This window comes from Anser cygnoides, chromosome 5 (assembly GCF_040182565.1).
Source record: "Anser cygnoides isolate HZ-2024a breed goose chromosome 5, Taihu_goose_T2T_genome, whole genome shotgun sequence".
In the NCBI taxonomy this organism is placed as follows: domain Eukaryota; kingdom Metazoa; phylum Chordata; class Aves; order Anseriformes; family Anatidae; genus Anser; species Anser cygnoides.
This window is the reverse complement of record NC_089877.1, coordinates 50,553,189-50,579,501: the sequence shown is the minus strand read 5'-3', so window position 1 is coordinate 50,579,501 and position 26,313 is coordinate 50,553,189. Positions and strand designations below refer to the sequence as shown.

The 26,313-nt window shown below is 40.2% G+C and overlaps 1 protein-coding gene across 3 annotated transcripts in view; it reads left to right on the top strand.

The window, feature by feature from the left end:
• The window catches only part of BTBD7 (BTB domain containing 7), a 61,910-nt gene that overhangs the window by 21,368 nt on the left and 14,229 nt on the right, over positions 1-26,313 (top strand). The window contains exons 2-9 of one of the 3 annotated variants that reach the window (XM_066998279.1): positions 2,776-2,923; positions 4,302-5,381; positions 18,121-18,329; positions 19,559-19,634; positions 21,378-21,538; positions 21,882-22,025; positions 22,259-22,372; positions 23,858-24,047. In XM_066998279.1, coding sequence (XP_066854380.1) covers positions 4,475-5,381; positions 18,121-18,329; positions 19,559-19,634; positions 21,378-21,538; positions 21,882-22,025; positions 22,259-22,372; positions 23,858-24,047 — 1,801 coding nt within the window. In that variant the 5' untranslated portion in view covers positions 2,776-2,923; positions 4,302-4,474. The remainder of the gene's footprint in view (positions 1-2,775; positions 2,924-4,301; positions 5,382-18,120; positions 18,330-19,558; positions 19,635-21,377; positions 21,539-21,881; positions 22,026-22,258; positions 22,373-23,857; positions 24,048-26,313) is intronic. The other 2 variants (XM_066998277.1, XM_066998278.1) reach the window with 2 other exon arrangements.

The window sequence follows — 26,313 nt, the reverse complement described above, 5'->3', positions numbered from 1 at the left end:
TAATGAAAATTGGAGTTGAGGCTTTTTTGAGGAAGGTTTATAAGCATGTGATTGTATCATCTTAAGCAAAGAAAATGAGTGTTCTGATATTTAAAAAAAATAAAAATAAAAATTGAAATCTTCTGATATTATGGTGGCATGTACACTAGTAGTGTAACTGTGCTACCTCTGATACTGGCATACATCCCTTCTTTCTGCCTTGCGGTGGTTGGCTATTTCTTGACTCTTGTTGGGTGGCTGGCTTGTTGTAGCTGTCTCAGTAGAAAATAGATGTCCTAAAATTGATAGATGAGATTTTAATCACTTGTCAAAGTAATCATGTTTTTGTTATACATGAACTTTTACAGTTTCATTATGCAGAAGGCATAATGTGTACATATTTGCAGTTATGCTTTTGGGCAGCACGAAGACTGGTGGTGTAAGAGCACGATGTGTATTAGTTGCCTTCTTTCTGGAAACTGGATTCAGACCCGTGGGTTTGTTTAGACATGCTGCTTTGCCATTAAAATTGCACCATGCTACAGTATAAATGTAAGATGAACACTGAAAGCAGAGAACTGATCTAACAAAGCACGGTATTTTCATAGTGTGACTTCCCATGTTAGTTAAATCAATGCTAAATTTGCTTGCAGATTTCAAAGAGGAGCTGAATCAATACAAATGAAGTGCTCCCTGTAAAAAATACTTTTGTTTTAGCAAAGGCTTAACTAGTCATTCTCTTGCTGTTTTGTCTACAGCATTCAGAAGGAGGATTTCACACCATTTTTTAGAGTGGTACATCTGTTCAAGATGTTTGTTTTTTATATACAGCTCTATAATTAGTTCTTAACATGTGTAGGCATGCAGAGGACTTGACAAATCCCATTATTCATTGTCAAGTGCCCTAGTAGTTTCTCTTGGCAGTCATCTGTTTGTTATAAATATTTATCTGTTCAAAGCTAGACATGGTCTAGGGGCATGAAGTAGCTATTGCTTTTTAACAACGTTTAATCATAGAATCGTGTAGGTTGGGAAAGACCTCCAAGATCACCAAGTCAACCATTAACCTAGCACTGCCAAGTCCACCACTAAACGCTGTCCCCAAGCACCTCATCTACACATCTTCTGAATACCTCCAGGGATGGTGACTCAACTGCTTCTCTGGGCAGCCTGTTCCAATGCCTCACAAGCCTCTCAGTGAAAAAATTTTTCCTAATATCCAACCCAAACTTTCCCCTGGCACAACCTGAGGCTGTTTCCTCTTGTTCTATTGCTTGGTGCTTGGGAGAAGAGACCGACCCCCCACCTTGCTACAACTGCTTTTAAGTTAGTTGTAGAGAGCAATAAGGTCTCCCCTGAGCCTCCTCTTCTCCAGGCTAAACAACCCCAGCTTCCTCAGCCGCTCCTCATAGGACTTGTGCTCCAGGCCCTTCACCAGCTTTGTTGCCCTTCTCTGGACACGCTCCAGGGCCTCGATGTCCTTCTTGTAGTGAGGGGCCCAAAGCTGAACACAGTACTCGAGGTGCGGCCTCACCAGAGCTGAGTACAGGGGGACAATCATTTCCCTGGTCCTGCTGGCCATGATATTTCTGATACAAGTAGGATGCTGTTGGCCGCCTTGGCCACCTGAGCACACTGCTGGCTCATGTTCAGCTGGCTGTTAGTGAGCACCCCCAGGTCCCTTTCAGCAATACTAGACTTCCGCCTTTTATTGTAGAAGAGGGGAGTAAATTCTTTCTTCCGACTTCTAATGACGATGCCTCCTGAAGGAATACAGGTAGACCCAAAAGAGGCTTGTCAAAACTTTCTTTCAGGGATGCTGAGCCACCAGCTGTTGGGAATCCAGGGAGGCTGTGCTAGTGCATCTCCTCTTCTGCATCTGGAGAAAGGCAGTTGCCACAGCTCTATTAATAGCAGTGCTTTATCTAATTGTAAGACTTACTAGTGCTGTTTGCAGTGCTTCTGAAGTTAAATCCTCTATGTAGCTCAGGGTGTGCATAGGTTTGAATGGTATTTTAGTGTCTTGTGGTGATTCATGTGCAAGTAATACCTGATGGCAGCCTTCAGGGAAGAGAGAAATTGAGACTTCTGGTGTCCTAGTTTTTTGTTTAGCAGAATATAAGGGAATATTGAATGTACTCAAATTTGCCATTAGAATCCAAAATACTTGAAATAATAATGAGCTGGCTTGTTCCCTCAGAGCAGCATTGTTACGGAATGTCCAAAGTGTAGTTACTTTTATTGTGAAATGTAATCTATACTCTTATTTTTAAGTATAGTGAAATTGTAGGCTCATCTCTATCAGCAGGAGGCTGAATCTCCACTTTTCTATTGTAATATCTATTAAATCATGTAGAAGGAATATTGCAGATTTTATGGTGTGATCTCTCTGAAGTAGTTTTGAGTTACTAGTCTTTTCATTTAAATTGACTTGAATGTCTTGAAATTTCAATATGACTTACAATATGTTGCCTGATTGAGCGAAATTTAATGTAGCATGGCTAAAATAGTCTTTCCTCAAAGAAAGTAAAGTTCCTTCCCAGAACTTTCACTAACAGGTGGATTGTAAAACCATTACACGGCATGATTTGGGAAGTTATTATTAGCTTGGCAGAAAAGCAGGTGTATAGGGTTACTTAAAGTTATTGAGGCTTAAATAATGAAACAATTTATGGTTATATTAACTTGCTAGATTTGCCATGTTCTCAGATACAACTTTGAATTGCTCATATATTTTTCAAACTTCAAAAAATATCTATCTGAAATAATGTGGTAACTAAAACTGTACTTTGACAGACTGGCCCATAACGTCAAAATAGCATCACATCAAATCTGCCTGGAACAAATGGAACTGAGAGACAGACAGGTGACTGAAACAAGTTACAGAAGGCCACACAAACTATGTGGTGGTTGGACATGCTTTGAACTTAAAAATCCACAACAGGTAGTGAAGTTACGCAAGTGTAGTAATAGAAACCTATTAAATGTTCCCAATAGAAATATTTACAAATATATTTCAGGTTAACAAAGCCTGTGATTGCTATCGATCTTTATGCCATTTGGAAGCGTCTTATTTTGGTATCTTGTCTGGAAGAAGTTGGTTTGGTGTACTTTTTTTTTTCTGTCAAGTCTGCATTTTCCACCATCTGTCTCAGAATAAAAACTCTGTAAATTAAATTAGAAAATAGCCCTTTACCCATTGAGTCATAGTTCTGTTTAAACTATAGTTTTAATTTTTTTATTAAAACTTTAATTCAGTTTTCCATTGCTTCTAAAAATGTTAATCCTAATTTCTTTTCTTACTATCTGTGTTACTGTATATGTAGCTAACATCAAAATGGCCATCAGCAAACTCTCATTTAGGAGAACAGGTCAGGAATGAAATGCAAATAATGTTGGGGGAAAATCTATTTTTCATGGCAGGTTTGGATCACAACGTAATTTACATGTAAATGATCTTCGATGAAAAATGACATGCATTCTTTAATTGCATAATACTACTTTCAAAGGAAATCTTTACTAAATTAAAGTTTGCATGTTTCATATTGTTTTTAATGGGGTGTACACACAAATTGGCATCTGCTCTGTGGAAGGGATCCCTTTTTGTGTTTGATTTTCAGCACTACTTAATTATCACATGCAGGATTTCTGTTTTCATGTTAAAATCTGCATCAAAATTGGATTAATTGTCCTTAATTTTCTTGACAGTTTTGGTACTGTATTCTTATTTTTGTTTTTTTTCCACCCTTTTTCCTTGTACCTCTGTTAGGTGTCTGATGCAAAGTATGCTTTTCTTGTTGAAATGACAGTGCTAGAAGAACAGAATTTGAAAATTACTTTGGAAGATGAGGGCAGCTCACAGCTACTGTGAGACTACTGTTTCATTAAGTTCCTACAAGTGTATTTTTTAAAAAGGCTGTGTTTTTGCATCTCCTAGCGCTAGTACAATGAAGCTTGTAACATTATGACCACAGTTCTCTCTTCCTGCTTTGATAAGTGTGCCATGTGCAACAGAGGTACATCAACTGGCACTGCCTGGCTCTTAGAATTGAGAAAATGAAGCTATAAATTTTAACAATTCAATAACTTATTATTAAAGTATAAACTTCATAATAAACATAAGCTTATTAGATGAAGAAAAAGGCTTTCTGTTCTTAATAGCCAGAAAAGGATTCAGTCAGGTTTTCAACTTGTTGAATTATCTTATGTGTGGAGAAGGAAAAACTGTTAACTTAGAGACACTGATGGACTGCTTGAATATTACAGACCTTTCTTTTAAAGAATGAATGTGTTTAATTTTCTTCCTTTTGTTTTGCCTTCAGGGACATCATCCTACTCTCATCAAGGTTATGGCTGTGAATCAAAGCTGTATAGCCTTGACCATGGCCATGAGAAACCTCAAGACAAGAAAAAGAAAACCTCTGGCCTTGCCACCCTCAAAAAGAAATTCATTAAACGTCGGAAATCTAGCCGATCTGCTGATCATGCCAAGCAGATGCGAGAACTCCTCTCAGGCTGGGATGTCAGAGATGTTAATGCATTAGTAGAAGAATATGAAGGGACGTCAGCCTTAAAAGAACTTTATCTACAAGCTAATTTAGCAAGACCAGAAGCCAGGACGCTACAAAAAGACATGGCTGAACTTTATCAGTACAAATATTGTACCGATGTAGACTTAATATTTCAAGAAACTTGTTTTCCTGTGCATCGTGCGATATTAGCGGCAAGATGTCCGTTTTTTAAGACGCTGCTTTCTTCCTCACCAGAGTATGGGGCAGAAATAATAATGGACATCAACACAGCTGGCATTGATATGCCTATGTTTTCTGCTTTGTTACACTACCTTTATACGGGAGAGTTTGGAATGGAGGATTCAAGATTCCAAAATGTTGATATCCTCGTGCAGCTTAGTGAAGAATTTGGAACACCAAATTCCTTAGACGTTGACATGCGTGCACTGTTTGATTATATGTGCTATTATGATGTGGTTCTAAGCTTTTCATCCAACTCTGACTTAGTTGAAACTTTTGGTGGAAGTCAGAACTGTCTAGATGAAGAGCTCAGAGCTCACAAAGCTATTATTTCATCACGATCTCCATTTTTTCGCCACTTGCTGCAGAGGAGGATACGAACTGGTGAAGAAATCACAGACCGAACTCTACGAACTCCAACTAGAATTATATTGGATGAATCTATCATACCAAAAAAGTACGCTAAGGTCATCTTGAACTGTATGTATACAGATGTGGTGGACCTCTCAGTTTTGCACTCCAGCCCTTCAGTGGGCAGTTTAAGTGAAGTTCAGGCTCTTGTAGCAGGAAAACTAAACATGACTAGGGCTGAAGAAGCTATGGAGCTTTACCACATAGCACTGTTCTTGGAGTTTAACATGCTTGCACAAGGTATGTAATACTGTCCTCTCTACGGAATAAATGACCATTTGAACAATTTTTTTTATCTTGAGAATCAGAATTGTTTGGATTGGAAAGGGCCTTCAAGATCATCTAGTTCTAAGCCCCCTGCGATGGGCAGGGATGCCTTCCACAAGACTAGTTAATTGTGAATAGCTTAAATGTCGAACTTGGTTAAGAAAACATGAATGCTAAATGTCAGTATGAAAAGAAAAAATGTACGTTTCTGCAGGAGTCCAAACAGTAGTTTAAAAAGAAAGGAGGGGAAGAGGTATGGGTTTTTTCACTTCGGTCCATTTGAGGAAATCAACTTTCTTCACAGTCATACCTGTGCAGAAGCCAGCATTAAACTGTCAGTGAAGCTTTGTCTCCTGTCCAGCTGTTGCTTTCTCTTCACAGTGCCTTTCAGTAATTCCTGTCCTACCTCAGCAGTAGGAGCAGGGTGTGCAGTGGGTATTATGCTTGCATGCCCTCTGCTTTCCGAAGGGGAAGAATAAGAAACACTTGCTCGAGTTTCTGCGCTGTGCTCATAGTCAGATAAAATAGCCTTCTGCAATGAAACTTGGAGTTCTATTCACTCATATTTCTAGTGCATCTTTTTTCAAAATGTTAAATGAAGAAGACTACAGCTATTGTACATTTACATTTAAATAAGGAAGTATAAATAGGAGCAGCCTGTGGGATCCAGGGGTATTTTTGACCTGAGCGTGAATGCACCTCTGTTAATTTGTCACTTTGGTGCTGGAATCCTACGTGTCAGCCACCTTTATTGGATGTGGAAAGGGTGCTGTTGATGGGGGTGGTGAAAGTTGAATTTCTTTGAGCATCTGAATGAGTAGAATTAGCAGTGCCTGTTCTCACAGAACAGTTCAAGCACTATTCCTACAGCAGCTCGCCCTGTAACCTGGTCAGCAGAAGCTGTGAGTTGGGATGTTTGTCTGTGTGAAGAATTGAGAAAGCTGCTGTGTTCAAGTCTTCTCAATTCAAGCTGAGGTTTTGAAAAATGCTAACTACTTCATCTGCAGTTTTTATTCCTCTTTCGTAGAGTGTGTATTCTTTTCTGAAAATGAGGCCCTTTACTGCATTCATGGTACAAAGTCTAGAATTGCCAGCTTCCTTTCTGAAAACCATTAGTTTGTCTGCACTCTATTTTACAGTGTGAGTATGCATAATGAGTCTTGCTATCAGTGGCTGGCAATGTACTTGAAGAAAAAGAATTTATTTCCTATCTGTAAGTTGGAGATAATGCATCTGTGTTTTCCAGGGACAGAAGAAATGCCGTATGAGGGCTTTTAGCTGCAATGAGCGTCATTATTGAAGCATGCTGTTTATTTCAAATATGTGTAACAGGTCTTTATTTCTGATCTTTATCTACTTTCATTTACAATCCCTTTTTTGGGCCTAGATGAGGTATGGGGTGGAGGATACAAGAGATTCTCGCTGAGAGAAGGAAATAGCTAGAGTTGCTATGAAGTGATTTACATATTAGCAAGGCTGGAAACTTAAATTATTATTTCTGTGGCTTATGTCAAAGCAGGCACACCAAGCCTGCAATCTTGCTGTTTGAATGTAAACATAAAAGGTTTAATTGTGCAAGTGCTGCAGGACATAAGTATCTATTTCTTGATAAGCAGAACTGAATTGGGGGCAGTTAGTGTTTTCAGCCTTACAGGGTTTCACTTCTGTCCATTGTTCTCGAAGGTCACGCAACTCTGGATAGCTTTCTTTCCTGCACATGGGGGCTGGCCAGGGTTGTTGTAGGATGAGATTGCAGAGCATGGTTGGTGAACTGATACCTCCTGTGGTGGCCTGAGCATTGCTTGCTCTTTTACCTGTCGGGATTCAAACTATTTCGTGGCTATGCCGTACGTAATGAGATATTGCAGTTGCTTCTCACCTTGATGGTGGGGTGTGATAATTTTACTTTTGAGGTGAGAAACTGAGAATGGAATTCCCTGAGATCAGTGACGTGATTTGCTTAAGCTAGTTTAATTTTAAGGAAATAACTTTCTACAGTAGATCTGTACATCTGTAACTTCTAGCTATCAAATTAAACTTGACAAGATTGATTTTTTTTTTTGTATTATAAACTATCAAACTAACCTCCTTAAAATTAGGAAGATTAAGGAGGGGATGGACAGATAACAGCAGCTATAAGCACTGTGTGAGGAGATCATACCCAGTTTCTTCAAACCATCAATAGGTTCTCCAGGGAGCTGCATCTAACTTTGATAGAAGATATGGGAAACTAATCAGTAACTATTGTATCTTCCCTAGAGGCTGGTGTTAGGAAACTAATTTTCAAATGATGCTGGAAGCTGGAATAATCCTGCTGAAATAAAACCGCCAGGAAACGGGAGAGTTCCTTTCTGAGATATCTCACAGAATGAGAATGAGGTATCCTTGGACTTGATTTTGTTGTTATTTCCCTCTAAGTACACCTAGAAACTTAACATTAAACAGAATGCAGGAGAGGCGTAGAGTTTTACTATAGTTGAAGCAGTGTTGGATTCATTCCTATACAATACATCCAAGTTTATACTACTTGAGAGCAGGATAATTCATAGATCAGCTGAAAGCAAGAAAGGAAAATGAGTTGAAATGAGGAAGGTGCTGCAAGTGTACAGTTTCTCAGTGTCTGATTATTTTGGTGCATGCGCTTATACAAGTGCTAAAAGGATTTAGTGTGCGCAGGGAATGCTAATGAGGGAATTAAACTGTGAATGAAACCCTCACTAAGACGCTGAATAATTATTCACTGTTTCATAAATGAACAGGGTGTAATTCTTTCCCTCAGATTGGAAATCCAAACTGGAACAACTGAGGAATTTGAAGGTGCTCTGAAGGAGCAGCATAACTTCACTCAAAACAGATCAGTGTGTCGTAAATCAGTGCTCCTCAGTAATGTGCTGTGGGTCAGTACTTGCCTTAAAATATGTTGTATGAGTCGGTGGGAAAAGATCTTAGATTTTCCTAACTGAAGGGTTTTTGCCCACCCTGAGGGAGGGCAAGGAGAGGCTCCCGCAGCTGCAGCAGCACCGCCCTGTGGTGGCTGGAACCGTGGGAGCGTGGTCCCTGCTGGGTGAGCCTGAGCTGTGAGCTTTTTGAGGATGGTGACTGACAGTAGGTGCAGGGATGCAGTGGCCATCAGGTCTCTTCTTTGTCTGGTAAATCTGTGCCTGACCACGAAAATGGCGAGCTGTGTAATGGTGAAGTAGAGCGTGGGGGTGGGAGGCTGTTATCCTTAGGGGAAAAATGCAGTAAAATCAGGGAAGGATTGAAATTTGCTATATTATGCAACAGTAGCAAACGAATTTGGATGTTCTCCCCCCCCCCCCCCCCCCAGCTACCCCTTCAGACACTGAAATTCCAGTTGATAACTTAATTATGATTTTATGGATGGATGCTGTGCTACCTAGATGCAGGAGAAAGCGGTAAGCAGTTTGTAGAAAATCTGCACATGCCAGTGAAATCAGTATGCAGCAGTTTCATACTGAATTAGCATGCTGAGTTCATGCTTAGGTCAAACTGTACTGTGCTGGCACTAAAGAATTGCTATGGTTTAATCCTATAATCAAAATTAAAAGGAAGCTTATTAGATCAGGAAAAAAACAAATGCCTGCACTTGACTAGCAGATCGTTTAAAATATGTGCTTCAGCAGCGATCACACCTTATCTCAGTACATACCATAGTACCTTGTCCTCCCCTAGCAGGTGTAATACTTCACGTGAGGTAGATGAGTCTCCACATGAGTAGTGACCCTCCCGTTCCCTGATTCACAGCTCGCACGCTTCTGTGCTAGAAGCTGTCACTCAGACACCTGACTTGCAGGCGTTGTGCAGAGCGATGCTGGAAGAGACAGCACTGTGTGTAGTGGCTGGGGCCCGCTGGGCAGGCAATTCTCGTTAAGTCTCCCAGCTTGGTCCTCTGACAGTGCTCTTCTCCTCCGCTGGGCTGCAGGCGTCACTTTCACCCAGGTTCTGTGACCGATCTCATCGGTTGGCTTTTGCGGTAGCTAATGTCTTAAGTTTCTTCTCTAGGCTTCCACACACACCCCAGCTCAAGTTCTCGCTCATTCTGGCCAATTCCAAATATGCTAAAGCTTGTCTCCCTGGTTTCCTGCAAAATATTTTGGGTTCATTATATTCAGGTCTGGATACTCTTTCCAACTCATTTTGCTCACTTTACCCGATTTTGGCTGGATATTTGTAGCTGAGTGTCAAGTGGAATTGATGGATTTTAAAGCTTCTGATCATTTTTTTTTAATTTATTTCCAGCTGATTTTAGCTTGATTTGTCTTCGGGGTCCCTTCTGAGTATCCAGATGTCGTTCTTCATCAGTTTCAGCAATGATTCAGCTTTGACTCTTTCTATGGAAATCATCCTGTTCCTAACGCAGCCATGCTCCCTTTTCTAACTGTATTTAATAGATTGCTTCCCTGTGATGAAGTCAGTGATGGTTTGGGTACGTGCTAAGAATAGAATCTTTACTGTCCAAGTAAAGCAGGCCCATTTAGAATTTACTTGGCTTCAGCTTGACTTAATGATCAGTGTAAATCATTTATATTCCTAAAGAAGTTGGATTGGGTCTTTCAGTGAAGTAATATGAATAAATGAACTAATCAGCAATCATTTCATCTGTAGGTCTCGTCATACCAAAACCCATTTGTACCTAATAACCCAGAAACTGTTATTAGGCATGCTGCACTATTTGCTAACTATGAGGAAGTGAAGCTCTTAACTGCTTTTGCAGAGGCTGTGTGGATTAGAGCCTTCTCCACGATGCTCGAGCACAGCCCTCAGGGGAATGTTGCTGTGTTCTGCCTGTTGTACTCCTGTTCCTGCTTTTGTCGTCTTGCTGCTCTCACAACTCCACTGGTGATTGTTTTAACACACTGGCTCACAAAAGTGGGTGTAAAATCACTTAGCCCGTCCTCCTCGATAGCACCATTATTAAAACCAGATCACTTCCCTAATCCTATTCCCTGTGCATGGTTAAAACAATCCCCCTTCCAGCTTTACCGCACTGCCACATGTACTGCTGTTTCAGAGAACTTTGACTCCAGTATCGTAATTGTTGGTCATCTACGTTGAATGCGTGCATCTCGGCCCTAGTGCTGACTACCACAAGTAGTCCCGTTGAGGTGGTGGCACAATACATCTTTTCTGTTGCAGGTTCTTGGGTGCTGGGACCCTATGTAGTGGTCTTGCCTGGGAATCAAGAGGTAGAAGAAAGACTGCAAAAAGTTTTCTAAATTAAAGAAAATAATTTCAGACTTTTAGCTATGCATTTCTTTCCTTTTATTTTTAGGTGTTTACTTTACCCTTGACAAGAATAAAAAGAAACTTTATTTTAATAGTCATATTCAGGAGCACAGCCTTTGATCTGGAGGCAGATATCATCTGACATCAAAAGTACCCTTGATCTCAGCAGTACTGAAGTCGTGAAGCACCAGGAAGCCCACAGTAGCTGTATTAAATACACACAAATGTATTGTGGGAAGATTAGAGCAAGTATGTTAGTTATATTAGTGCAGTGTAAGTGCTCAAAGGAACTAGTCTGGGACTTATAACTATAAAATAAATGGAATATGAAGAAGTAAATATTACCATAAATCTGACCTTTTATCTCCTTACCATGACTCACTTGTACTCAAGCCTGAAATTATTACTAAGGTTTTACATTAAGGAGATGAAAATGGGAAAGTTCAGAAAGCGGAAAATCTTTCGTACGGTATCATTAGTCAGGATTATATGTAAGGATAAAGAATTTTGCAGAGTTGGCCAATTACATGCCCAATTAAACACGCAATTGTGATGTTGCAAACAAATTTTTGCAGAGAAACAGATTTGGACACTGCTTTCAGGGTTTGTCACCTATTTTCTAGGAAGTATATGGCTAGTAATGCTACTAGGCATCACTGGTCAGTAGTCCCTGGGAACATCAGCTCAGCCTCCCTCAGCCCTTCATTGTTCCCATGTTAAGTTCTTCCCTCTGTTTCGTTATGGTTGAGTTGACAGCCTTTTGTTTCTGACACACGATTGTTTTCTGTTTAAGCTGAATCAGCTAAGCTGCCTGCTGCTGAATATGCTTTTTTAAGGAATGCTGCAGCCCAGTCAAGGGCTGTTACCAACTGGTGACTGCAAGAAGCCAAGGATGTAAAAGCAGATTTCAGGCTTCCTAAATTCATGCCCTGTGCTTAGGGTAGGAGCAGGAGAGTGAGTGTTCTCTTTGTTTGGCAGAGGAAATGTTAAAAAGTGTTTTGCCACAAATGCGAATACCTTTAAACGTAACAATTTTTAAATTTCTGGCTAAACTTATAACTTCAATAAACTTATAACTTCAAAAAAATCTTAGAAGGCTTAACAGCCTTAGTTTGACAGCAATATCCAAGTATTTTTAAATTACACAAGTTGCATTGTTTTCATCTGCTCCCTAATTTAGTATTTCAAATGGCTGCATGATATGCCGTGTTGGAGTTGACGTAATTTATTGAGTTTTCACAGTGGAAAGTTAGTTAGCATAACACAAAATGCTGCCTGTCCTAACCTTCAGTTCATGTTTTGTATTTGTTTTAACCATCTGAAGTGCTATAAAGTCAAGCCAGCTCAGTATTTGAATTAGGAAATACTACCATATGCATTACCAGGTCCATAGCAGGTGTTGCTTTGAATTCAGCTTCTCAAGGATGGGAGTACACAAACGTTTTTTATTCTTTTGTGTTGAGACAAATCAATGGAGGGATTAAAAGTACCTCAAAAGAGGTACTGAACTTCACAATAGACTTCAGAAGTGTTTGACTGTTAAGGTCTGTAGACTCCTTAATCTCCAGCACTGCTTAGGTCTTGTTTTCTCTTCTGCACAACACTCGTGTCATTTTTTACCTCTAAGTAACTAAAACTTGTTTGCCTCAGAGTCCTACAGTATGCGTGTGGGGAAATGCACCTGCAAGTTGCTGCCTTGGCATCAGGTTACATTTCTTCCCTGTAGTGCCGTATTCTCTGTCTTAAAGGAATGCTAGAGGTTTCTAGCTGCCTTAAGTTTTAGCAGTTTTCTATCTTTTTCAAATGGTTTAAAAAATCTTTAAAATGAGTTGAAGCTAAGAGTTAATCAACTGGCAAAGTCAAGCCACTGAAATTACCTTGTTTTGTAACTGTTGGGCTAGCCAAAATGTGACAGAAATGGATGCTGAAGAGAAGATGCCCTTTGCCCAATACAGTTATGGGAAAGTACAGGTTGTTGTATTGCTGCTTATGAGATAATAGTACAGACAGAAAACTAATAGCCCATCTAACTCTTCTGACTTGCTCTTACTGTTTTCATAGGTGATGTTTTGCCTACTGCTGTGGACAACCTAAATTCATATTGCTATGAATTGTCTTGAGTTATGTGAGGTCGCTTGAATCTGACACAGATTGGTTTGTCTGCCAGAAGTGGTAGTGCTGCCCTGCCTCCCACATGGTTTGTGCAGCCAGGGATCTGATGTGGATGCATACCTGACAGAAATGAGTTGACTGGTACACTGCATGGCCACCCAAGTGCCACTGAAACGCAAGAACAGGAGGTGTGGAGTGTAAGAGGAGGGCAGTCTGGTTTAATTCCAGTGTGCAACGAGGTTAGCTTTTGTGACTAGTTGACCAGCCTGTGAGTATGGGCAGCCTTCTTGTTAAACGTTCTTTAGTACAGGACACATTTGCATCCTTGGGTCTGTAAGACATGGGAAGGAGGCTGAGCAAATGTCTTTTTTCTTCCAATCAGGAATTTGGTTAGAACAGCAAGGATGCTCATGGATGACACAGATCATCTAGGTTGGAAGAGACCTCTAAGATCACCTAGTCCAGCCCCTGACCTAATACTAACAAGTCCTTCACTAAACCGTATCACTAAGCTCAACATCTAAACATCTTTTAAAGACCTCCAGGGATGGCGACTCAACCACCTCCCTGGGCAGCCCATTCCAATGCCTAACAACCCTTTCCATAAAGAAGTTCTTCCTAACATCCAACCTAAACCTCCCCTGGCGCAGCTTTAGCCCATTCCCCCTCGTCCTGTCACCAGGCACGTGGGAGAACAGACCAACCCCCACCTCTCTACAGCCTCCTTTAAGGTACCTGTAGAGAGCGATGAGGTCGCCCCTGAGCCTCCTCTTCTCCAGGCTAAACAAGCCCAGCTCCCTCAGCCGCTCCTCGTAAGACTTGTTCTCCAGACCCCTCACCAGCTTTGTTGCCCTTCTCTGGACTCTCTCGAGCACCTCCATGTCCTTCTTGTAGCGAGGGGCCCAAAACTGAACACAGTGCTCGAGGTGCGGCCTCACCAGAGCCGAGTACAGGGGGACGTGTCTCTGGAGTTTCCAGATACGTTGGATACATTGTAGTCCAGACTAGCTGTGACTCATGCCTTTGAGTTGTTTTCTGTGTGCCAACGGATTCAAAAACATGGGTCCTGGTTGTCAGCATGGTCCCTTCTAAGGTGACAAACTTTAGAAACCATTTAATAGCCTCTAGATCCTGTTTTGTTGTCAAGATGAATTCTTTTTAATTTAGGTTTTCTTGGCTTAATTGGTATGCATAAGTTTAAGGGGAAAGGTCTCCACTACAAAATGAGTTAAATAAAGCTAACAACTCTGTAGGAAGATCTTGTCTTAATCCCACTTCTGCTAACTGTTGAGGGCATGTAATTTGTTTTTGGTAGGTCTGTCAACTGTCTTGATAAGATCCCAAGCTGCTAGTTAGTATGCTGAGCAGGGGCTCAAGCTGTTCCTGCTTGGAAGGGCTGTGGAATCGTGTTTGAGAGAGAACTGGGGAAGCAGAAAGGATTTGTCTGTAGGCAGGACCTATGGCTATTGGCATCCAGCAAAAAGAGGGCACGAAAGCCCCAGTTGTCCAGAATGGAGATAGTCATTCGTCTTGGAGTCTGAAGAAATGAAAGATCTTTGGAAGATGCTAATGGTCGCAGATTGGGGTAGAGCACTTAGGGACATTGCAAATAGATCTTGGAAAGGCTGTTGCTGCCTGAATATTATAAAACAGCACTCATAGGAAAAAAATGCTCTATTCCTCTGTGAAGAACAATATTGTGGCTATTAGATGATGGCTTCTTTTGCCAAGTGGCTGATTGTTAAAGCAAGAAAACCTTCTGCCAAGGAAAAGGATTGGATTCCTTCCATAGCTAGAATTGGGTTGCCCTAATTTATTTAGATGTTCAGAAAACACTTTAATTATTACCTCATGCTTGCTTCAGAAGAAGTACTTTTAACATGCCCACTGTTCTGACACGTTGATAAAAATACTTGGGAAAATGACTGTTTCATCATTTAGGCATCCTAAATGAGCTTTTCATCTCCTGTCATATTGCTGGTAGTTGTGCAAAAAGGCTTCCCAGAAATGAGGCTGAGCTGATGCTCTGCTTTTGTAAATCGGTAGTGCTCGGATCCTCAGAACTGCATTTCTTGTGGATGCATAGTCTTCCATCTTTGCAGGGACAGCATTCCTATTGTTTCAAAAATAAATGCTGGATGAGGAAATGCTATGAAAGGCATTCACTGCGGGTTAAGTCTCGTTGTGCTTACAGCTTGAGTTTTGTCGTGGCTGATTTCGGTGAATGGGCCCATGAACTGCCTTTGAAACGGAATGCTCCTTACATGTACTCTTTAGACTTGAGGGGATGTAATCATCTGCTGAAATCAGCTTGCATGCAAACAGAATAATTAGAATGTGCAAAAAATTGTTTTAGGATTTAGTAGGGTGAGACTTGGTGCAACACAACAGGTGGCCTTAAGGAACTGTTTCAAACTGTATGTTTCTTATTTAGGGAAGCTAACTCCTCTTTTAAGCATCCTGTAACTGGTCATTCCAGTGATTGGTTAGCTTTTGTTGGCATTGTCAAGTCTGTTGCTAGCTTAAGGTTTTTTCTTCTTTTTTTTTTTTTTTTTGAGACCCAAAAGGGAAGATAAAATGGTTGGTTGGGGAGGGCAGGTTTGGGAGATAGAGACTGTTCAATGCTAGGTCAGCCATTAACGACACAAGTAAAAATGTAAGTAGAATTGTAAGTAGAAACGGACTGTGAAGTGGAAAGCTTCCAGACTTCATTTACTCATACTTCTGACATATGCTGAAGTATTTTGAGCTTTTTTTTTTTTAAAGTAGCTTTTTCCTAAACACCAGTTTTTGGGTTCCTGAGTGGAATTTTTGAGGAATACAAAATGAGGTTTATCTGCTGGGCTTCTGGGGAATTCCCACATCTCAGGAGGGCAGTTTCTCTAACACTTACCAAAAGCCAAATAGAGTATTTCAGAGAGTGGTTCTGATCCTCTGCTGTCATTCGTATAGATGCTTTGAGTTACTGTAAACAAGCTGAGCTGCATGTTCACTGCTCACTTAGGCCGATCCTTGCTCTGCAGATTAGAGATCCACATCTGTAGTAAGTCATCTGTCCTTATTTTTAGTAGTAATGATGTGTAACGTAATGGTCAGAGGTAGTTTGAGAAGTACTGTATTACTTCAGTAATGGTCGAGGATTAAACAGGTGCAGTGGAACATGACTCATACGTTTGCCTTTGACAAAAACAAATGGAGAGCCTAAAAATGGAGAGCCTAACATGGGATGAATAGCATAATGCGACCTTTAATACATCTTCCAGAAGTGTATATGCATTTGTTAAACGTTTTGGCAGTGGCTGCATTGATGTATGGTCTTTTCTGAAGCAAATCAGGTAGAAATGTAGAAATACAAATCATCCCAAGTGCTTGTTGAAGAAAGTTTATTTCAATTATAAGCTTGGCTAATTTATATTAATACTGGGGGATGCAGGCATTATTCTCCTAAATTACCTTGGAAAATAAATAAAAACTGCTTCCAAAACTACATATACATCCAGACATGTTCCTGGAATTTGCTGCAAATGTTCTCGCTGAGCACTGACTGTATATATCATTCACTGTATTCTTTTTTTGTACTTATAAGTTCAGAAAAAAATAAATGTTGGAATATTATGTATATATCATATATCATAATTAACACGCTGTTTTTGTACTATTAAGTAGAAATGCACATATGTGATAGGACAGACAAATTTGTGACCTCCTTTGTGTTTTGTTTAACCTGTTGCTTCCTAGTACTTTCTCTCCTCTACTGCTTAAGTTTCCCATTTCAGTGATTTTGCTTCTAAATAGTACTTTAGCAAATAGAGTTCTACATGTTTGAAATAGTATATTTACTTGTTACTCCATAATGACTTCATTTCTGTTGCAAATAATAGTGTGAATGAGTCAGCGCTTACTATATGCTGGCCTATGTAGAAAAGTAAGGTTTTCTTTTTGTTCTGTTACTTGCTGGTGTTTTGGGATCTTTTTGCATGCATGCAACCAGTTTGAAGTACGTAGCACCATGAGTCTTTCTGGTCTTTGTCTTGACAAACGTTAAGATTACCAAGCTAAACATTTTTTTCACCCAAGAGTTCAGTAACGAGATTCAGTTCTCTAAACAACAGTCAAAGATTTAATTCTTTCATGTTGCTGAAACAGAGGATAAATGATAATGTGTAAGAAGTAAAAGAACTGCACTGTAAGCGTGCTGCTCTCAGCCATCCAGGAACCTCTCACAGGCCTGAGTACAGCTATAATTTTGTGGCTGTAATGGATAGTGGATTGAGACTGGAATGTATAATTCTAGCACAGGATTTTTTTCTTCAAGTTGCTATCTTTGTAGTGCAAATAGAAATCATATTCTGTGAATATCTAAGCCAGATGTACAAGAGAAAGCAGCACAGTGCTGCTGGGCACTGAAGTTATTCGCATTGTGGTGCAGCCTGTCTTAGTGCAGTAATCCTGACTAACAGTGTTTTTCAGCCCTCCTGCAGTGCGTCTCCCCTGACTTCTTCCACATCTGCTCCATCTCCTTTCAGGATGGGAAGATATCCCGTCGTGTATTTGGAAGACACGTACTCTGTGAAGGAGTAACTCCTAATGCAGCAGTGGGTGCAGAGAAGGTGTAGCAGGCTCGACACACGTCTGAGCCCCTGCCTCTTGCATACTTCACTCTGTGGCTCCCTGTCTGAAGAGGTGCTCTCTGCCCTGGCACCCCTCTGTGCCGTGTTTGGTGTGGAGGCCAGGATGGTGGCCTAGAGCAACTGCTCACTGCTTTCTGCCTTTGCTGCTAGTCAGAAAATTATGCTTTGCTGCCCTCATGCTGTGCTGAATAGCAGAGTATCAGCAACATGTCACAGCTCTTGTTTCTGATCTGCTGCATGGTCTGTCTCAGGAGAGTCCATATGCAAAGTGATACTGGCAAAAATCTCACTGGTGTTACAGTTTATGTATGCCTCTGAATCTGCTGTAATGACTCAAATTCAGACTTGTGACTTTAAAGTGAGTTAAAAACACACAGGTAATGTGTGTTAATCAAAGGGCTTCCTAATATAGCTGAACTAGCTTTCTTCCAGTCATTCATCTTAGCGTACCAGCAGAAAGAGTTTCATGTGGCTTTAGAGGGTAAATGACTGTAGTTGGAATCCCTAAACCACAATTAAAAATACATTAGACTTTCAGTCAGAATTTAACCCCGTTTGCAAATCTTGGTCTGTATGGCACTTCTGGTTTTACTCTCACTGTAGCTCTTATGGGAATCGTATAATCCTTTATATTACGTATTTTTGACACTTATATTATTTCTTCAGGATCAAAGTGTCACTGTAACAACTTTATTGATTTTTTTTTTGCTTTTGTTTCCTAGGCTGTGAAGATATTATTGCTGAGAGCATTTCACTAGACACCTTAATTGCCATTCTGAAGTGGAGTTCTCAGCCATACGGTTCCAAGTGGGTGCATCGTCAGGCGCTGCATTTCCTCTGTGAGGAGTTTACCCAGGTCATGACTTCAGATGTCTTCTATGAACTAAGCAAGGACCACCTGCTTACAGCGATTCAGTCTGACTATTTACAGGTAATCTGCAGCTCAGAATACAGCTAGTCCTGCTTGGAGCAGGATATGTGATACCATTACTAGAAGCATTTGTGAGTAGCCCATCTTAAATTGTAGTCAGGAGGTGGCTTTGTATGCATGCTAAGCACTTCTTTTTAATATGTAAAAAATGAAATTGAAGTAGTTATTAAGAAAACTGTTTTGTTCTTGGCTTATAACACAACACAAGCTGGTGGTATATGCTGTTACTTAGAAGCCTAATAATAGCTTAGAAACAGCTGCAAATTATTTTAAATGAAGCATTTCTGAACTTAACATTTGCTTTGCATGTTAAAGCATTTTGTAAAAAATGATGTGGTGGTAATACTTAACGCTGTAACAATGTAGATCTTGGTTGGGGGCAGTGAGAGCTAATAAATTAATCGCTCAGAAGGCTTAATTTATTTTATTCCGGGAAGACACAAAAATAACTTTTCTGACAAGTACTGCAGATTTTTTTTTTGTTGACTTCAGTGGTTTTAGGGAGAGGACACCATACTGAATAATAGAAAACTTGTGCTTTTGATTTTTTTTTTTTTGCTGCTGTATCTGTTCAAGAAAGATATCTTTAATGATGACCAGCCATATAGTGTAAAGATAGGATTTTTAAAATTATATGTGTCCCGGTATTGCTTTTTAAACTACAGAGTGTTAGAGATTATTTAAACCTAGTTGTTACAAAAGTAAAAACTTACTTTTCAGTCTGATTTTTTCCTCTAAAAATGTTTGGTTAGTGTATATGTAGGTATAAACTAAACAAATGTGCTTTGTTCATAGTATAATTAAATATGTCTCTTCACTGAGATTATCATGTATCACATTTGGTTGTTACTATAACTTATGAGTCTGTGCAAATAATGTATTGTTAAATGTACAAAAGATTCAAACAACCGTCAGTGCTGGAACTGCCCTTTCAATTAACTCTAATAATTCAGATTTAAGTCATGTAAGTTTTCATACTGGCCTCAAGTTTTCTTTCTGTGGAAATAATTTTTGTTTTAATTCCTGGGGATTTAATAAGGGACAAATCTAGGAATCATGGTGGCAATACACCAGTAGTACTACTGTAAAATATTTTGAGCAAGTGTTATAGCAGATCATAAAGTAAAAATACTTATTTTGGTACAGTTGTTGTTTCTTCTTATCTGTGAAAGAGGCGTCTGTGATTTAAACTAATCATATACAAATTGTTGACTTTCTCTTTCTACCAGGCAAGTGAACAAGATATTCTTAAATATCTAATTAAATGGGGTGAACACCAGTTAATGAAGAGAATAGCAGACCGAGGTGAGGATCCTTTTAACCACATACTACCAAATCAAATAAAGCAAAATGTATGGAAGTCCCTTTCTTGTTGGTAATCTGTAATTTAAGAAAACTTAATCTACTCTGTCTTGTGTGGTCAAAACTAAGCAGAAGCACTAGAATGTTTTGAAGAGGAAAAAGCAGAAATACTTTTTCTCCAGAAAAAATGAAAACAATAATTCTGAGGGAGCTGGGATTGTTTAGCGTTGAGGAGGAAATGCTTAGGGGGGATTTTAGCAATGTCTATAAATACCTAATGGCAGCAAGTAAAGAAAACATAACCACATTCTTCTCTTGGCACCCAGTGACAGGATGAGAGGCAATGAGGCATTAATTGAAATGCAATTTAAATATAATAACACTTTTTTTTACTGTGAGAATGGTTAGACAATGTAACAGGCTGCCCAGGGAAGTTATCAGGTCACCGTCCATGGAGATGGTCAAAACCTGACTGGATGTGGTTAGGGGCAACCTGCTGTACCCTGCTTGGGGAGCTGTGAGGAGCAGGATGGCTGTGGCTTGCCATGTTTTTGAAATCCATTGTTATTGCTTGTGATATAACTGTTTTTCATGGATACGTTGGATGAGATAAAACAAAAACGCAGTTAAAAGATGGATTTTTTTAGTGATCTGAATAAATACTAGCTTTCTGTCCTTAGAACTAGATTTCACGTTTGATTTTAGCATGTTGGAACATAATGGAGCTGGTTAAACTGTCACAGATCTGGACTGGTAGAGAAAGCTGCTTGTTTGGAGTAATTGCACAGCTTTGTGATCAGTAGTGTTCGTTAAGTAAATAGCTCATTCTGTTTCCTGGGATCGTTGGATAATGTGGTGTACAAAAGCAGAAATAAGAGCTATGCCAAGTTCTTTCAAACTGGGACCAAATTTACTCCAGTAATTTTGTCTTAATGTAAGATGCTTCCTCACTGACACTCCTGTTTTGCAATCTGAATGCATGGTGGCATCAGTCAAATACTGGAAAATGTTGAAAAATGGCAATATGCTCTGTCCAGAACTTGAGCAGCCTGTCATGAATGGAGGATGATTGACAGGTGTCTTCAAGGAGTGAAGTTACTCATGTTCAGGTTGGGCACAATACTTAAAATACAGGTGAAGGTAGTTACCTGTGAGAGAGAGAATGACCTTGGAGTGTCATATGGTGTCACCTTGTGGTCTTCAGGTATGTACCCACTGCTGGCATAAATAGTGTGTGAAAGTGAAAGCAATTTGTTCGTGATACAGCTGTTACTAGGGTGGTTTACCCTGTGAGGCTAGAATAACTTGCCCCAGCGGTCTATTCAGGCCTTAATCTGTAGAAAATAAGTTTCTGAAAACTGCTGGAGAAGAAAAGAGGAGCTGCAAGAGGGAGTCACCAGGGGAACGGCCAGCAGCTAGGCACAAATGTTTTCATCAAGTAACTCTACCTGAGTTTTATGGTCATTTAACCCAGACGCTACTTTAGTGCTTTCTTCCTGTCTTAAGCTTTGAAAGTGACAGCTGTACAAATCACCCATGCTCATAGAAATGGAATCTGACTCCACTGATGTTTCATATCAGATTTTAGAGCATACACTGGTTTTGTGGAACAATGCTGATAAGAGCCGTCGAGTTTCAGTTAGACTCTTCTTTCCTCTTTTGTAATTTCCTGTAAGCCATGTAGCTTCTGCTTTCTTATTTAAACTTTGGTGTAAAATTACTATTTCTTGTTGTTCTTTCCCACAGAGCCTAACTTACTGAGTGGTACTGCTCACAGTGTAAACAAGAGAGGTGTAAAGAGAAGAGATCTTGACATTGAGGAGCTGAGAGAGATCCTGTCTCCGCTTTTACCTTTTGTCCGCATTGAGCACATCTTACCCATGAGTAGTGAAGTACTGAGTGATGCAGTAAGTCAGTTGTCTCATACAAGTACTCTCTGGGTTCTTTGCATTTCAGATTCTACACGTGTTTAGGTTGTGTGACTTTCTGTGGGTTTTTTGAGGAGGAGGGATGAGGGGGGTGTTGTTTTTTAAGGATTACCTCCTAAAATGTTATCACTGAAAGTGAGATATATATAAATTTCAGGTTAAAGTTTTTTGAACTTTAAATCTATCAGGAAACTTACAAAACAAACAAACAAAAAAAACAACAATGGTGTACAGATTCAGTGTATGAAGTGCATTTCTTGCAAGTTTTTCCCCATACACTTTTTATTTAGTAAAACGTGAAACTTTTTCTTCATTCTTAAAGATGAAGAGAGGCCTGATTAGTACTCCTCCTTCAGACATGCTACCAACGTCAGAAGGTGGAAAGTCAAATGCCTGGCTGCGACAAAAAAATGCTGGGATATATGTGCGGCCAAGACTGTTCTCACCATATGTGGAGGAGGCTAAGGTAATAATAATTAATAGTATCTGGCTGTTGTTAAAGTGGTGTCATCAGGGGGTTCTGTAAACAGGGAAAAATGTCGGTATGTTTTGTCTCTCTTTGCATGTACTGGCCTAAAATACTAACATTTTCAATTTAACAAGACTTAAAGTTTGATCATCAGGCTCAAGTCTCTAGAACTGGTCAGAAAAATTTCAACAAAATTTTTTTTTGTCGAAATTGAAATGTTTGCGAGACAGATCTTGATGAAATTCCACCGGAAACAAAGCAGCGTTCTGAGGGAAACCTCCCTGGTTTCCAGCCAGTTTGCCGGCCCAGCTCCTCGGCAGCCCACCTGGCAGGCGGATGGCAAGGTGAGAGCCTGAGAGTCCCAGTCTGCAGCTAGTCAGCAACCTCGGTGCCAGGTCTTTCAGGCTCCCCAGCTCCCTCTAGAGCTGGGTGGAGAATTTCTGTTCCACTGGGCAGAGGACTTTGATATTTCGCTTTTTTTATTTGAATTAGAGCAGAAGCAAAATTCTTTTGATCCTATGCAAAGTGGAATAAATATTCGGTGTCCAACTTGACTGAAGTTCCTCATGTCCCATTCACACGGTAGTTTTCTTATTAAATATCTTGTATGAGGACTGTAAAATGGAAGGCCACTTAGCATCTCTTATGATGGTGACATTTGGTGACAGGGCTCTTGTGCAGGACAGAAACGTGCCATATTGTATTTGACAGAACGGGACCCTTATAAATGGTTAGCCATTGTCACCCCCCCAAGGCAGCTCTGACTTACGTCAGGAGCTTGAGTCCCAGCAGTGCAGGTGATGGCAGGACAGGAAGATTAGGTGGAGCTCTGTGCATCCACACCACCTGCAAACACTGAACACTGCTGTCTTGAAGTCAGAGCTTTTGGCTTCTGCTTAAGGAAGAAAACGCTTTCTAAGTGTGAGTTGTTGTTGACATAACTCATTGAGGGGAGGGGAGAAAGAAAGCTATTTTTCGCTTTGGGCACAGATAAGAGTGCCAGGTGGCACTGAAGCAGCAAAGGAAGACTAGCCAGATAAAAATGTATCTTTGTACCTTGGGTTATTAAAACTAACAATGTGTTAAAGAACATGTAATAAAAACACTGACTCTTAGTTTTCAGGTATACAGTATGGGAATGCTTTAGCATCTTAAGAATAAGTGCATTCTATACTTTTTTTATACATCAGGAATCTTACTTGTTTTATTTTGCTGTTAATTTATTTAAAAAAAAAAGCATCATTAGCTATTTTACCTTAGAGGAATGATTCTTGTTTTCTGTCTGGTGACTGTACTCCTATTCAGTTTCATTACAGGAAAATGCAAAAATTGCACATAAGTGACTTGTGAGTTATTACCGTCTGTTAGCCTCTCATTATTTGGGGGGGGGGAAAAAAAAGCTAAATGAGAACCTTAACCAAAAGCGTGCATAGCGCAGATCTTTCTATTAAGACATCTGAGGGAAGCACACTTCATTTTGAAGGCAGTGTCTTCTACTCACTGACACAGAATTGACAAGTATAGGTAATAATCCTCTGAGGGAGAGTCCAGAGGGTCTTGTCTTGAGAAGGATACTTCCAGCCTGACAGGTACAAAACATACAAAGCAGTCTTCCCAACCTTTATTCCCCTGACTGCTGTTAGCTCTGAAAGCCAACTCTAGTGGTGACTGGAAAATGGAATAGAAAATGCTGTGGAAAAGCCAAATACAGTGTGGGACCCAGTTTAGACCATTGTTAGGCTTGTGGCCTTGGGGCTGTGTTTGCGGCAGCTCCTGGTGGGTATGAGTGCGCAGTGCCTTCATGAGGGCTCCAATGGCTGTCGTTGCAGTCGGTCCTGGACGAAATGATGGTGGAACAAACCGATCTCGTTCGCTTGCGGATGGTCCGAATGTCCAACGTGCCAGACACCCTCTACATGGTAAACAACGCGGTGCCGCAGTGCTGTCATATGATCACCCACCAGCAAGTTACTGCTAACCAGTCCAGTCCTCCTTCAGTCATAGCCAACGAAATCCCAGGTGAGGCTGCTGGGTCACTTGTAATGCTGCTTGCTCTCAAGGGAGTGAGTGGCTGGGGGCTCTGGGGTGGGGGAGTGGATGTGAATAACTGAATATTATGGTCAGTCTCCTCAGAGAGGGATGCTTCATAGATCGTGCTTCTTTGTACCGTGCAGTAGTTCTTTTTGATTTGGTCTACTCTGAAGAGATTAATTATATACGGATGGCATGATAAATAGGTAAAAAGTAAGCTAGTGGAAGGGCTTTTACTTTAACCTGCTTTGACTGAGTGATTTGGAAAGCCTAGGCATCCATTTTTAGATCAGAGCATCACATCTAAGTAGATGTGGATCAGTTTAGGAGTTTGTAGAAAAGCAGAGAAGATGACATGCCATCAGAAGAATGGTCTGCTTCTTCCCCCTGCCATGCACTTCCCCACTGCAGTTCATAAGCTCTTTGTATATCTGTGGTGTCTCCCTGCAGTCAGCTATGTGGAAGGAAGTAGATAAACTATTCTTACAGTTGGCTAGAGCCAGGACAAAATAGGAGGCTTAAATTGCAGCAAGAGTATTTAAGTTGAAGTATTAGGAAGCTGTTTGGTTAAGCACTGCAGTAAGTTTCTAGAAAGATTCCTGGAATGGTTTTGTTCTACTTGATTGGTTTTTGTGATTGAGGAGGAGACTCGATAAAGCCTTAAGGAAATGTCTAAAGACTTCCATACCTTGATTTAAAAACAACAACAACAATGAAGTATTTGTTCAGGGACCTGTTACTGTGGCCTCTCAGCTGTGAATTAAATTATTCGGATGGTTTTCCCCCTCTACAGAAAAACATAAACATACTAAACACTCACCACCAATTGAATCTGAAGTATTTCATTGTTACATGTGACTTTGATAACATTTTACTAGATCTTAGTTTCTGGAGAAGCTGATAAAGGAAACAGGTTCTCAGAGGTCTCTGATATTTTGCAAAAGTTCTCATAGTCAGGAAAAAATCTCTCTGGGGGCAGTGAGGCATCTTGACCAATTTGAAACTCTGCTGCACGATGTAGTACATAGGAATTATTGCCAGTCCTTTGATTTGGACATGGATGTGGGCTGTGAGCCTGGCCAGTAGTTGGAGCACAGGTATTGTCTGGTAACTGCCTGCTTTGCTTCATTCTGTAATTATGCAAAAGAACTGATTATTTTGCCAGTTGCTTGAGGCGGGAAGGGTAGGTGGGGGCCAATTAATTTGAGGAGATTGTACAAGTTAAGGGTTTTGTACATGACTCAGAAATCCATCCCTGAAGCACAGATGGTTCACAGGAGCTGTTGAAGGGAGATTCAGGCAACACCACCTCCTTGCCCCTTGAGCTGGGCTCTTGGAACAGGAGGTTCTCTGCAGCTTAGGTATTCTCCATGTCACTTGCATCTTCCTTGTACTCACTGCCCATAGACTTGATTTGTGTGAAGGCTGTTGGCACCTTGTCCTGGTGCTCCTGTTGCAACACTACTCTGAAATGAGTTAAACCTCTACTGAAGTCTGTGCTCTACTTTGAGGCTAGGTTCTACAGGTAATTGGGTTTCTTTTGGTGCTTTCCAGTTCCAGTTTGAATTGGAAATCCTACAACTGAATTGCGTGTGTGTATGTATGTATGTGTGTGTGTATATATATGTACAAAATCTATTCTGTATGTTTCACGTGAATAATAGCGTGTAAAAACAAAAAAAAAGGATTTGAGAAGATGGCATGTTTTCATGATAAATTTAGATAACTTATATAACCAATAATTTGGAGAACTGAGTTAAACTTCTCAAATCTTTTCAGTGTTAGGAAAATGCTGGGTATAGCAAAACATTTGATTGCTAAACTAGGATTTCTAAGAACAATTGAAGTGTGTGGAACATAAGGTAGAAGACTTATTTCCAAGCCTTGAAGACAGGGTAGAATTGATCTGTATTTTTTCTTCATATAGGAACTCAATTTGGAAAAATATATATATATATATATATCTTGCATTACTTAGATATATTTCTTGTACCAATATAAACTTTATGAAATTGGGAACAGTTGTAGTTGCACGGTGTTGGGTTTTCTCCTTCTGTGTGATGCAAATGTCTTTTCACACTGTTCTTGCCTTCCGATCCACTTAATTTTTATGAGTTTTCATTATGGACATCTGGTCGTGGTAATATATAACCCTTGTAAAGCTGGTAATGGATCAGATGCCAGGACTTATGTATTCAGATATTTGGATTTGTCTTCTCTCTTGATATGCATATTTTCCTGAGGACAGAAAGAC